Here is a 14,147-nt window from a genome sequence, read left to right on the forward strand (position 1 = left end):
TATTCTGTGTATAATAATCAGTCCTCTATATATTTTATGTTCCCTTAGAATACAAAATTATTTGATAGGAAGTTTATATGAAGTTAGCCATTTATATTTTTTAAAGAAATATTTTTGTTTGTTTGTTTGTTTGGCTAGAGCTCCAGAACTATTTTGTTATATAGCCAAAAATAGCCAAGAGGATGTGTTCTATGAAGATGACATTTGGCCTGGAGAAAATGAGAATGGGTAAGCAAAATCTGTGGCGTTGGTAGCCTCATAGCTCACCTAGTGGTTCCAGTGAAAGGTATAGTAGTTTATCAAGAGCTTATTTTACTTTTTGGGGGAGGGTTTTATATTGTTTTGTTTTTGCTTTAAGACCTTAATACAACTTTTAAATTTCATTTATATTAGTAAAGCTCTTTTAAACTAATTTTTGTGATTTTAAAAAAATTATTGAGAAGAAACATGTACATGTTTATATTAAATTTAGAATTAGTCCCAATTAAGTATAGTGATTAATTATTAATTATATACTTAATGTCTTTTATACTTTGTAGCCCTCAGAAAGTTTATATCAGGCCTTTTATATAAGCCCTCAGAAAGTTTTAATCAATGTTAAAAAATTATTATTTTTAATGTAGTGCTGAGAAAGTTCAAGAAATTATTACTTGGCTAAAGGGACATCCTGTCAGTACTTTGTCTCGTTCTTCTTGTGATTTACAAATTCTGGATGCCGCTATTGTTGAGAAAATTGAGGAAGAAGTCGAAAAGTGCAAGGTACTAATTTTTAATAATCAAGATTATAGATGAGATTTAAGTAAAATGAACTGTATATTATTCTACAAATAACTTATTTGTTTCAACCAAATAAAACATATACTCAGTGATTTCTAATTTATGTAAAATTATTCTATAATTTTAAAAAATTCCATCCATTTCGAGTGGCCATTTGTAAGTTTTTCTGAATAAATGTAAATGCACTTCAGTGTACAAAAGCCATAGCATATAAGTTTTATGTCTTGTGTATCTACTCTTAAGTCTCTTCTTCCATCTGCATCATTTCTGGATTTCTATCTTCGATACCACTAATTCTTTTCTCCATCTGGTCAGCTCTATTTCCTAAGCTTGCTCGTTCATTCATTTTTTTATTGAGTTCTTCAGCTCCAGAATTTCTCTTTGATTTTTATTTAAGTTTCAGTCTCTTTGGTAAAGTACTCCTTTGTTTGTTGCTTTTATTTTTGAGTTCATTAAACTGCCTGTCAGTTCTCTTGTTGAGCTTTTTGAGAACTGCAATCTTGAATTCTCTGTCATTTAAATCACATATTTCCATGTCTTTAAGTTTATTTTCTGGAGAGTTTTCATTTTTCTTCTGAGCTGCCTTGTTACCTTGGTTATTCGTGATATTTGGTGGATTACTCCTTTGCCTAGGCATTTATGGAAATGAACTCCGCTTTTTTTTTAGAGTGATACTTCTCTATTTAGTGTTTTTAAAAAGGTCTTTCTCTTGTTTTCCAGTAGGTGGCACTAAAGCACAAGTTTTTTATTTTCTCTTGCACTGCTTTGGCTTCTCAGATCCCTGTGGGGCAGTGAAAAATGCCCAGTATTCCTTGAAGAGATGGGCATCTCCTCTGCGACCAGGTCGCCTTGGTCTCAGGGCACGATCCCCGTGGGGGAATGTGGTAGACGATGGGGTTCTGAGCCTGTGAAATCCCAGAAATGCTGCCAGCAGCGCTGCACTGCCCCACTGAGATCAGTTGGGATGGGTGAGCTGGGTGGGATGCGAGCTGGCTTGTGTGTTCGTGGCTTTGTTCTCCTCCCAGTAATGGTGACTCCCAGACCTCAGCTGCCTCACCTCTGTATCTTCACCTCTGTCACTGGGATTAGTCACAGGGGAGAAATGCTACTGCCTCTCCAGTTCGCAGAGCTGCAGCTAGTGTGCGCTATAAACCCTGCACCCACTGCTACAGCTTCTTCAGGGCCGCTGCTAGCTCTGGGAGAGTGAGGGAAGCAGCCAGGTGCTGTGGCTTTGTTTTTCTGGTGGCAGTGGTGGCCACCAGAACACAGCTGTCACACCTCTGTGCTCTGTCTCTGCCCAGGTCGCTGGGCTCAGCCGCTGGGCTCAGCCGCAGTCTGCTGACCACTAAGGCAGAAACGCTCCTTCTGCATCTCTGCTCCTGGGGCTGCAGAGAGCGCTCCTTGCAACGAGATCCCTCCCCTCCCAAGTCCCGCAGTGAGCTCCAGGCTGTGTCTGCAGCCGGGTCTCTGCACTCCCCCCCTTCCCTGCTCTACCCCTTCCCTGCACTACCCCCACCTTCACATGTTTCATTGTGTGGATCTCTCAGACGTGTTTGTATATTGAGCAGGGAGTCCTTCATTGAATTCTAGCTGTTCAACTTATTGTAACTTTAAGGGGAGACACCAAGGGACCTCTCACGCTGCCATGCTTCTGACTTCATTCTTTGTAGTGTTTCTAATTTTGGGAATTAATATTTTGTGATTCTACTCAAAATAGAAAGTTTTTGATTGAGAAATACGGTTAATCCCTATTCTTTGCTATTCTAAGTTCTTCAGAGACACAGTTCATGTTTTTATAGAACATAAAAATTTTATTAACTTTTACAGAATTACTTCTAAAATGTACTTTCCCACTCAGAAACTCATTTAGCTACTAAATATTTTTGAAACCCCACTTAATCTTTCCTATTTTTTTATATCTTGATTTTTAAAAGCACTAACTTTCTGTGTAGGCATAACTATTTTATCTATTTTTGATCTCCACCTTGATGTAATAGAAAATGGATTGACTATAATTCTTTTTTTAACTCTTGATTTCATTTTCCACACATTTGCCTTCTTATCAAAACGATGTTGCTTTTTTAACACAGTGCTCTAATAGCAGAGTAAGTTAAGACTGGGCTCTAAACCTGTCTTCCCCCCATCCCTCTTTCACTACTTGTAACCTTAGGCAAGATAACTTAACCTCCATGACTTTGTTTCTTCATTGGTAAAACGATAATAAAATAGTACCTGCCTCAGAGTCATCAAAAGGATTAACTGAGCTGATAAATGTAAATTCCTTCTAATAATGCCTAGCTTTTATTAATGCCTAATGATACATGGCTATTATTATTATTATTATTTGAATTATCTTCTTACATACTCAAGAGCTGTGAATACAGTCTGGGAAATCACCAGTAGCTCTTTATCTCTTTAGGAAATAACATAAGGCTCAGAGCCAAGAGTTTCATCTTTTGAAAGGTCACTGATACTCGGCTGAGGATAGAAAGCCTGCATTTATTTTTAATTGTCTTTCAGTCTAGAATAAAACCTTATGTTCAGCATTTGTTTTTGAACTGAGTTTTCTACTTACCAAAAGTTTGTAACTTTAAGCCCCCCCACTTTTATTTTAATCCATTTGGATGCAGAGCTTTCTAAAATTTTTTTTTTTTTTACTTTACATTTTCCCCTTTATAAACAGAAGATACATGTACGAAGTTGTGGTCTAATGATTTGATTACAACATTTTTAAAATGTGTGTGCATATAAATAAGACAATTTTTTAAAAAACTTGTTAATGTGTCAAGGAGGTAGTTGTGAGTAATTGCCTTACCTTTTAGTATTATAATGTTGTTAGGGTAATAAAGAAAAGGAGAAAAAAACTAAAAGCAAACAGTATTCTGAACATAATTTAAACTTTTCTTTATAATGCAGGGTCATCATTAAAAGTATCAGTAGTTTTATTAGAAAGTGATTCCCAAACTAAGCTACTGGATGAGCTTTGTAAAAAACAAACACTACATTCTAGATTCCATTCCTACACCATTACTTCTCAGACTTTAATGTGCAAACATCACTGGAGGATCTTGTTAAAATACAGATTCTGATTCAGTAGCTCCGGGAGTAGGCTTGAGATTTTACATTTCTAACAAGCTTGCAGGTGATCATATTTCGAATAGCCGGCCCCGGGATTTCTCATTTAATAATTGTGGGTTGGGCCTATTGTGAAAATTCCATGATGTATTAACTTGCCTTATGAATTAGGTTTAGGTGCCATGTCTTGTTACCCATTCTATAATGCCTAGAAATATATTAGATCATATGAGCTTTTTGTGTTTTAATTTTTTTATTGGGGAACAGTGTGTTTTTCTAGGACCCATCAGTTGCATGACAAGTCGTTTTTAATCTAGTTGTGGAGGGCACAGCTCACTGGCCCACGCCGTGCTCTAACCACTGCGCAAACCGGCCACCCACCAGCAGCTCGGCTCCAAGCTTAAGCTGTTGTTTCTCCCTCATCCATGTGGGAATCGAACTGGCGACCTTGGTGTTATGAGCACCACACTCTAACCACTGAGCAAACTGGCTGCCCCTGAGTTACTTTTTTTTTTTTTTTTTTTATGGAATTCTTCAGGCAGTTATTGGTTCTTGGGTCAGTTTTTTAAAAATTTAAAAAATTTTTTTCAACTGCACTTGACATTCAATATTACATTAGTTTCAGTTGTACAATACAGTGGTTAGACATTCATATAACTTACGAAGTGATTCCCCCCAAAAAGTCTAGTACCTACCTGGCACCATATACATTAATTGTATTATTGGCTATATTCCCTATGCTCTACTTAGCATCCCCATGACTTCTTAATCCCTCCACCTTTTCACACACACACCCCAACACCTCTCCCATCTGACAATTATCAGTTTGTTCTCTGAATCTACAAGTTTTAATGTTTTCATTGTGCATTTATTTTGTTTTATAGGTTCTCTTATAAATGACATCATATGGTATTTGTCTTTCTCAGTCTGACTTATTTCACTTAGCATAATGCCCTCTAGGTCCATCCATGTTGTCACAACTGGCAAGATTTCATTCTATTTTATGGCAGAGTAATATTCCATTGCATATATGTATCACATTTTTTTATTCAGTCGTCTATTGATGGGCACTGGAGTAGCTTCCATATCTTGGCTATTGTAGATCAAATGTCCTTCTTTGTCCCTTTTTATAACCTTTGTTTTAAAGTATATTTTGTCCGGTATAAGTGTCTCTACCCCAGTTTTTTGAAAATTTCCATTTGCAGAAAATTTCTTTTTCCATCCCTTTACTTTTAGTCTGAGTGTGTCTTTCAATCTGAAATGAGTCTGTTGTAGGCAGCATATGTAAGGGTTTTGTTTTCTTCTCCATTCAGCCACCCTACATCTTCTTGATTGGACCATTTAATCCATTTACATTTAAAGTAATTATCACTAGGTATATAGTTATTGCCATTTTATTATTCATATTTTTTTCATGTTTTCTTCTGTTTAAAGAAGACCCTCTGAGATTCCTTGTAATACTGGTTTGGTGATGATGAATTCTTATTGCTTTTTCTTGTCTGGGAAGTTCTTTATCTTCCCTTTCATCCCTTTGATCTAAATGATCTACCTTGCTGGGTAGAGTAATCTTGCAATTACTTGCTTTATTTATTTATTTGTTTGTTTGTTTGTTTTTAATTAAAGTTTATTATTAGGGTGACAATTGTTAGCAAAGTTACATAGATTTCAGGTGTAGAAATCTGTAATACATTATCTATAAATCCCATTGTGTGTTCACCACCCAGAGTCAGTTCTCCTTCCATCACCATATATTTTATCCCCTTTACCCTCATCTACCACTCCTTTCCCCCCTTACTCTCTAGTAACCACTAAACTATTTCCTGCGTCTGAGTTTTTGTTTCTTCATTCGCCTGGCTTGTTCTTTTGTTTTTGGTTTTATATACCACATTTCAGTGAAATCATATGGTTCTCTGCTTTTTCTGTCTGACTTATTTCTCTTAGCATTAAAATCTCAAGATCCATCCATGTTGTCACAAATGGTATTATTTCATCTTTTCTTACCACTGAATAGTATTCCATTGTGTATATATACCACAACTTCTTTATCCATTCATCTGTCTAAGGACACTTTGGTTGTTTCCATGTCTTGGCCACTGTAAATAAAGCTGCAGTGAACATTGGAGCACATATGTCTTTATCGATAAATGTTTTCAGATTTTGGTGGTAAATACCCTGGAGAGGGATTGCTGGGTCATATGCTGGGTATAATTATTGCTGGGTAATTCTGTTTTGAATTTTTTGAGGAGGCTCCACACTGCCTTCCATAGCGGCTGAACCAGTCTGCATTCCCACCAACAGTGTATGAGGGTTCCTTTTTCTCCACAGCCTCTCCAACACTTGGTATTACTTGTCTTGTTGGTGATAGCCATTCTAACTGGGGTGAGGTGATATCTCATTGTGGTTTTTATTTGCATTTCTCTGATGATTAGTGATGTTGAGCATTTTTTCATACATCTATTTGCCATTTGTATGTCCTCTTTGGAGAAATGTCTCTCCAGGTCCTCGGCCCATTTTTTTAATTGGATTGTCTGTTTTTTTGTTGTTGAGTTGTATGAATTCCTTATATATTTTGGATATTAGCGCCTTATTGGAGGCATTGTTTACAAAAATCTTCTCCCATTCCATTGGTTGCCTCTTTATTTTTTTAATGGTTTCTTTTGCTGAGCAGAAGCTTTTTAGTTTGATATAGTCCCATTCATTTATTTTAGCTTTCACTTTCCTTGCCTTTGAGGTAAATTCATAAAATGCTCTTTGAACCCAAGGTCCATAACTTTAGTACCTATATTTTCTTCTATGCAGTTTATTGTTTCAGGTCTTATGTTTAGGTCTTTGATCCCATTTTGAGTTAATTTTGGTACATGGTGACAAATTCCTGCACGTGGCTTTCCAATTCTGCCAGCACCATTTATTGAAGAGGCTGTCCTTTCCCATTGTATGATTTTTGGTTCTTTGTCAAAACTTATCTGTCTATATTTATGTGGGTTTAGTTCTGGGTTCTCAATTCTATTCCATTGGTCAGTCTGTTTTTCTGCCAATACCATACTGTTTCAATTATTGTTGCCCTGAAGTACAAGCTGAAGTCAGGGAGTGTGATGCCTCCAGCATTGTTCTTTTTTCTAAGGATTTGCTTTGGTTATTTGGGGTCTTTTGTGGTTCCGTACAAATGTGATGATTTTTTGTTCTATTTCTTTAAAAATGCTATTGGGATTTTGATGGGGATTGCATTAAAGCTGTATATTGCTTTGGGTAATATGGCCATTTTAACTATGTTGATTCTTCCAATCCATGAGCACGGAATGTCTTTCCATTTCTTTGTGTCTTCTTCAGTTTTTTTAAAAAATGTCTTATAGTTTTCAGTATATAGGTCTTTCACATCCTTGGTTAAGTTTATTCCTAGGTATTTTATTCTTTTTGTTGCAATTGCAAAAGGAATTGCTTTTGTTTGTTTGTTTTTCTTTTTCTGATATTTCATTGTTAGTATATAGGAATGCAATGTACTTTTATACGTTGATTTTGTAGCCAGCAACTTTACTGCATTTGTTTATTGTTTCTAGTAGCTTTTTGGTGGAATCTTTAGGGTTTTCTATAAATAACATCATGTCATCTGCAAAATGTGACAGTTTAACTTCTTCAATCCCAATTTGGATGCCTTTTATTTCTTTCTCTTGCCTGATTGCTCTGCTTTTCAGCATAATGTTGAAAAACATTATGTTGAAAAGCAGAGGTGATAGGGGACAGCCCTGTCGTGTTCCTGAACGTAGAGCAAAGGGCTTCAGTTTTTCACCGTTAATTATGGTATTAGTTGAGGGTTTGTCGTATATGACCTGTATTATGTTAAGGTATTTTCCTTCTACACCTATTGTATTAAGTGTATTAATCATAAATGGATGTTGTATCTCATCAAATATTTTTTCTTCATCAATTGATATAATCATATGATTTTTGTCCTTTATTTTGATCGATTTGCATATATTGAACCATCCTTGTGCCCCTGGGGTGAACCTCACTTGGTTGTGATGTATAATCTTTTTAATGCATTGTTGCTTTCAATTTGCTAGAATTTTGTTTAGGATTTTTGCATCTGTATTCATCAGAGATATTGGTCTGTAATTTTCTTTTTGTGTGTTGTCCTTACCAGGTTTTGGTATCGGGGTAACATTGGCCTCGTAAAATGAGTTAGGGAGTGTTGTGTCTTATTTAGTTTTTTGGAAGAATTTAAATACGACAGGTATTAGATCCTCTTTGAAGGTTTGGGAGAATTCACTAGTGAAGCCATCTGGTCCCTGACTTTTGCTTTTGGGAAAGTTTCAGATGACTGATTCGATTTCCTTACTGGTGATCAATCTATTTAGATTTTCCAATTCTTCGTGATTCTGCCTAGGAAGGCTATATGTTTCTAAGAACTTGTCCATCTCTTCCAGGTTGTTGAATTTGGTGCTTATAGTCCTTTATAGTATTCTTGGATGATCCTTTGTATTTCTTGGCATCCATGAAAACTTCCCCCCTTTCATTTCTGATTTTGTTTATTTGTGTCTTTTCTCTTTTTATCTTAGTGAGTCTAGCCAAGGGTTTGTCAATTTTGTTAATCTTTTCAAAGACCAGCTCTTCGTCGCATTAATTTTTTTCTATTGTCTTTTTTTTCTCTACTTCATTTAGTTCTGCTCTGATTTTTATTATTTCTTTTCTTCTGCTGACTTTGGGTTTTATTTGTTCTTCTTTTTCTAGTTCTTTAAGGTGTAACGTGAGATTATTTATCTGGGATTTTTCTTGTTTCTTGAGATAGGCCTGTAATGATATAAATTTCCCTCTTAAAACTGCTTTCACTGCATCACCAAAATTTTGGTACAATATATTTTCATTCTCTTTTGTTTCTATGTATCTTTTGATCTCTCCTGTTATTTCTCCTTTGACCCAGTTGTTCTTTAAAAACATGTTATTTAATCTCCACTTTTTTGGGGATTTTCGTGCTTTTTTTTTTTTTTTTTTGCCATTGATATCCAATTTCAAAGCCTTGTGATCAGAGAATATCCTTGATATGATTTTGATATTTTTAAATTTGCTGAGGCTAGTGTTATGTCCCTATATATGGTCTGTATTTGAGAATGTTCCATGTACACTAGAAAAGAATGTATAGTCTGATGTTTTAGGATGAAGTGCTCTATAAATGTCAATTATTTCCATATCATCTAATGTGTCATTTAGGGCTGCTATTTCATTATTTATTTTCTTTTTGGATGATCTATGCATAACTGTCGATGTATTTTGGTCCCCTACTATAATTGTGCTTTGGTCAATTTCTCCCTTTAGTTCTGTTAGTAGTTGTTTGGTATATTTCGTTTCTCCTGATTGGGGGCATAAATATTGATGACTGCTATGTCTTGTTGTATAGTTCCCTTTATCAGTATGAAATGTCCATCTTTGTCTCTTGTTACCTTTTTCACCCTGAAGTCTGTTTCATCTGATATCAGTATGGCTACACCTGATTTTCTCTGGGTACCATTTGCTTGGAGTGTCAATTTCCACCCTTTCACTTTGAGTCTATGCTTGTCCTTGTAGCTGAGATGTGTCTCTTGGAGACAGCATATGGTTGGGTTTAGTTTTTTGATCCAATCTGCTACTCTGTGCCTTTTTATTGGTGAGTTCAGTCCATTTACATTTAGGGTGATCTTTGATATATGAGGATTTCCTGTCATTCTATCTTTAGTTTTCTGGTAAGACTGTGTCTCCATTGTTTCTTTGCCTTTTTGTTGCTGTCTTTTATTTCAATGGGGTGGTATTCTATGATTTTTCCCTCTGTTTCTTCTTTTATTATGTTACATATTTCAGATCTAGATTTTTTTGTGTGGTTACCATTAAGTTTATGTAAAAGAAAGTTTCATATTTAGAGTATTCCGTTTTCTTCAGCATGCTTCCTTTCTCCACTCCCTTATGCTGGTTCAGACCTTTACTCTCCCTCCTTTTATGTTTTTGTTGTCACAAGTTATCCCTACTTATGCTGTAAGTTGATTCCTGCACTGCCATAGCAGACTGTCTTTTTCCTCTTTTTCTTTGTTTTTTTTTTCTTCTTTACCCTGTATGTTATGTTCAAGTGTATAGTGTCTTATTTAGTGCAGGGGTTGCCATTTTCTGCTTTTATCTGTCTGTTTGTAATACTATTCTTGGTTTTGTATTCCTTTGCTTTTTTGTTTCAGGTCGAATAGCCTCCTTCACTATTTGTTGTAGTGCAGGTCGTGTGTTAGAAAATTCTTTCAGGTTCTGTATGTCTGGAAAGGTCTTTATTTCTCCTTCATATCTAAAGGATATCTTTGCTGGATATATTATTCTTGGCTCATAATTTCTCTCTTTCAATAGTTTTAATAATTGAGTCCACTCCTCCTGCCTTGTAGAGTTTCCACTGAAAAATTTGACGATAACCTAATGGGTTTTGCTTTGTAGGTTACCATCTTCTTTTCCTTGGATGCCTTGAGGATTCTTTCTTTGTCGATGATTTTCGACAGCTTTAATACAATGTGCCTTGGAGAAGGCCTGTTGGTGTTGAGGTAATTAGGTGTTCTATTTGCTTCTTGGATTCAAGGATCCAGTTCTTTCCACAAGTTCGGGAAGTTCTTGTCGACTATTTGTTTGAATATACTCACTGTTCCCTTCTCTTTTTCTTTTTCTTCTGTTATGCCCATTATTCTTATATTGGTCTTTCTGATGGAGTCAGAAAGTTCTTTCATTTATTTTAACTCTCAAGTCTCTCTCTTCTTCCATCTGTGTCATTTCCAGATTTCTATCTTCAATGTCACCGATTAGTTCTTCCATCTGGTCAGCTTTGTTATCTAAGTTGGCTATTTTATTCTTTATTTCTTTTATTGACTTCTTAATCTCCAGAAATTCTATTTGGTTCTTTTTCAAAGTTTCAGTCTCTTTGGTGAAATATTCGTTTTGTTCTTTGTTTGTGTTTCTGAGTTCGTTAAACTGCCTGCCTGTGTTTTCTTGCATCTCGTTGAATTTTTTCAGAACTGCAGTGTTGAATTCTCTGTCATTTAACTCTCATTTTTCCATGTCTTTAAGTTCATTTTCTGGAGACTTCATTTTCTTTCTGAGCTGCTTTGTTACTTTGGTTATTGATGGCAATTAGTGAATTATTATTTCTCTTCCTAGGGATCTGCAGGAGTGAGTTCTGCAACAGGTTGGTAGGAAGAGGTCTTTCCTTTTCTTTCCAGTAGGTATTGGTAGAATGCTTCGTTTTCTTTTCAACTGCAGTGTTTAATTCTCTCTCACACTGTAATGTTATATTTTCTCTGCACTATTCCAGCTTCGCACACAATGGGGAGATTTTCTGGAAGGCAGGCCTCTCCTCTGTGAACCGTTCACCAGGGTCATAGGGCGCTGCCTCCGTGGGGAGATGTGGAGCGCTTCTGATGTTCCGAAGCTCTTCCTGCACCAGATTCAGGGCCTGAGTGTTTCAGCAACTCTGTTTACCCCTGCAGGGATTTGCCCAGATTGGTGGGGGCGGGGGCGGGGTGGGTTGTAAGTGGTGGCTGTGAGCTATGGCGGCGACCACCAGCACAGCCAGTGTTGCACTCAAGGCTCCCTCCTCTTCTCCAGAACTAGTTGGGCTGTGAGTCCTTGGCTGCGAGCTACAGTTCTCAGAACTGCAAATATTCTGACACTGCTACTGTTCCACTTCTAGCACTGGGAAGATGGGGGGGGGGGGCGTGTGGCGAACTTTGGGAGGGTAGAAGGGGGTTGGCTAGGCTCAGTTCCTAATTCTTCCATCCGCTGCTTGGCAGTGAGGGCTTAAACCGTCATTTCACCCTTCTTCCCTCAGTCTTTGCTCCGAGGTCTCTGTCGTGAGTGTTGGATTCAGCCGTATAATATGCTGATCCCTCAGGCAGGACCGTGGGCCACAAGGGGAGAGCTAGCAGTCCAAATTCTTTTCTCTTCCTCAGCTGAGGTAGGTCCAGAATGCAGGGAGCTCAGAGCTCCGAGCTCAGTCTGTTCCTGTGCCCGTGCTGCCCGTGTCTCTGCACTTCCTGCTTTCCTCCTCTCCCCGTTCGCCCAATTTGCCCACCTTTAGATGACTTCAGTTGCACGTCTCTTAATCTTGCCTGTCTGCTGTGCAGGGAGTCCTTTGTGGAGTTATAGTTGTTCAATTTGTTGTAAATTCCAGGGGAGATTTCGAGGCTCACTTCACGCCACCATTTCTATGACGTCGACTGTGTTTAAGTCCTTGCTTTCCATGATTTTGAATATTTCTTGCCAGTCCCTTCTGGCTTGCGAAGGTTTTTGTTGAGAAATCAGGTGACAGTCTTATGAGTGCTCCGTTGTACATAACTGCTTTTGTCTTGCTGCTTTTAAGATTCTCTCTTTGTCTTTAACCTTTGGCATTTTAATATGATGTGTTTTGGTGTGAGACTCTTTGGGTTCATCTTTTTTGGGACTCTTTGCACTATCTGGTCCTGTATGTCTATTTCCTACTTCAGTTGAAGGAAGTTTTCAGTCATGATTTCTTCAAATAAGTTTTAAATACTTTGCTCTCTGTTTTCTCCTTTTCGTACCCCTACGATGTGAATGTTGTTTGGCTTGAAGTTGTCCCAGCGGTCCCTTAAACTTTTAAACTATCCTCTTTTTTTTTGCTCTTCTATTTGGCTTTTTTCTGATGCCATGTCTTCCAAATTGCTGATTGGATTCTGTGCTTTGTCTAGTCTGCTATTCTTGATTTCAGATATTGTATTTTTTATTTCTGAGTAATTCTTTTTTTGTGTGGTTTCCTTCTCTTTGTGTAAGTTCTCATTGATTTCATCTATTCTTCCTTTAAGTTCATTGAACATTTTTATAACCAGTATTTTGAACTCTCTATCTCGTAGATTACTTGTCATCATTTCATTTAATTATTTTTCTGTAGTTTTGTCCTGTTCTTTCATTTGGGATATTTTCTTTGTTTCCTCATTTTGGCTGCCTCACTGTGTGTGTTTCTATATACGAGGTAGATCTGCTACATCTTTCAGTCTGGGAAGCATGGCCTTAATTTGTTTAGGTGTCCTATGGGGTCCAGTGACACAGTCTCCCTAGTCACCTGAGCCAGGTGCTCCAAGTGTGTCCCTTGTGTGGGTTGTGTGTGCCCTCCTGCTGTAGTTGAGCCTTGATATCTGTTGGCATATCAGTGAGTGTAATTGACCTTCAAGCCAATTGCTTGCGAACACTAACTGTGACTACAGCAGACAAGCTGTAGTGTGGGGACTTACTCCACAGAGTAGGATTCACGGTAGCCCAGCTCTGGTGCCTGCTGAGTCCACCCTTTGGCTGTGTCAATTGTGGAGCTAATTGGGTCTGGAGCCAGTCACCAGGTGTGCTGGGTCTGGGGCCTCTTGGGAGAGGCCACAGTGCAGGCCCCTGCGTGTGCAGCCCTGGGCTGCCTGATAGGAGCTACAGAGTAATCTATGGTTGGTAGCTGCCTATGCTAGAATTGGAGGCACCTGGGAAAGGCTACATTGTGAACCGAGGCCAACTGCTGCTAGTGCCAGGAACTGCTGAGCAAGAGGTATGGGCATACTGTGGCCAGCCTTTGCTTGTTTGGGGTTTGTGGACCTTTGCAAGATATTAGGAAAGTCTGCAGTGTCGACTGAGGTAGCAGCTTATGACAAACAGCCCCTGAAAGACATTAGGACTGGTGCTCAGTTTGGGTAGGGAAGGCTCTCAGGGAATCACCAGGGTGGGGTGAGTTTGATGGAGACTCAGATTTGGTATCCACCTGCATTTGCAGGCTGGGTGGGAGCAGGGCTCAGCAAAAGAACAGTGGTGCCTGCCAGCAGTTTGTTCCCAGAGAGAGCTGCCCCTCCAGCCCTCACCCTGAAGCTAGATAATTTAGTTCCTCGTATCTCCCTGGCACTTTTTGAGCTGCTGCCTCACAGGTAGAGCTTAGAACGAGTGAGTCTGCCAGTGAGTAAGTCCTTGCTCAGGCCCTTTAAGAGGAGTGCCTAGGACTCCAGCAGCCCTTCATCTCACCATGACAGAATCCCCACTGATTTTCACAGCCAGATGTTGTGGGGTCTTCCCTTCCCAGCACTGGTATTCTGGGCTGGCAGTCACAGTATGGGGCTGGGACCCCTCACTCCTCCAGGGGACCTCTAGCCAAAGTGTCCCTCCCAGTTTTTAACTGCCAAACGTGGGTGTGGGCCCAACACATTTCATATCTCCAGCTCTTCTACCAGTCTTGTTGTGGCATCTTCTTTATATCCTTAGTTATAGGAGTTCTGTTCAGGTAGTCTTCATGTGGTTCTCCAGGGTGACGGTTCTGTAGTTTAGCT

The 14,147-nt window shown here is 38.4% G+C and overlaps 1 protein-coding gene across 3 annotated transcripts in view; it reads left to right on the plus strand.

Annotated features, from left to right (window-relative positions):
• XRN1 (5'-3' exoribonuclease 1) overlaps positions 1–14,147 on the plus strand; it is a 168,813-nt gene that overhangs the window by 84,135 nt on the left and 70,531 nt on the right. For all 3 annotated transcript variants that reach the window (XM_019753579.3, XM_019753581.3, XM_019753580.3), the window contains exons 26-27: positions 139–228; positions 624–759. In XM_019753579.3, coding sequence (XP_019609138.3) covers positions 139–228; positions 624–759 — 226 coding nt within the window. The remainder of the gene's footprint in view (positions 1–138; positions 229–623; positions 760–14,147) is intronic.

Source organism: Rhinolophus sinicus, chromosome 17 (assembly GCF_057876585.1).
Source record: "Rhinolophus sinicus isolate RSI-liver-muscle chromosome 17, RSI-T2T, whole genome shotgun sequence".
Taxonomy (NCBI): Eukaryota; Metazoa; Chordata; class Mammalia; order Chiroptera; family Rhinolophidae; genus Rhinolophus; species Rhinolophus sinicus.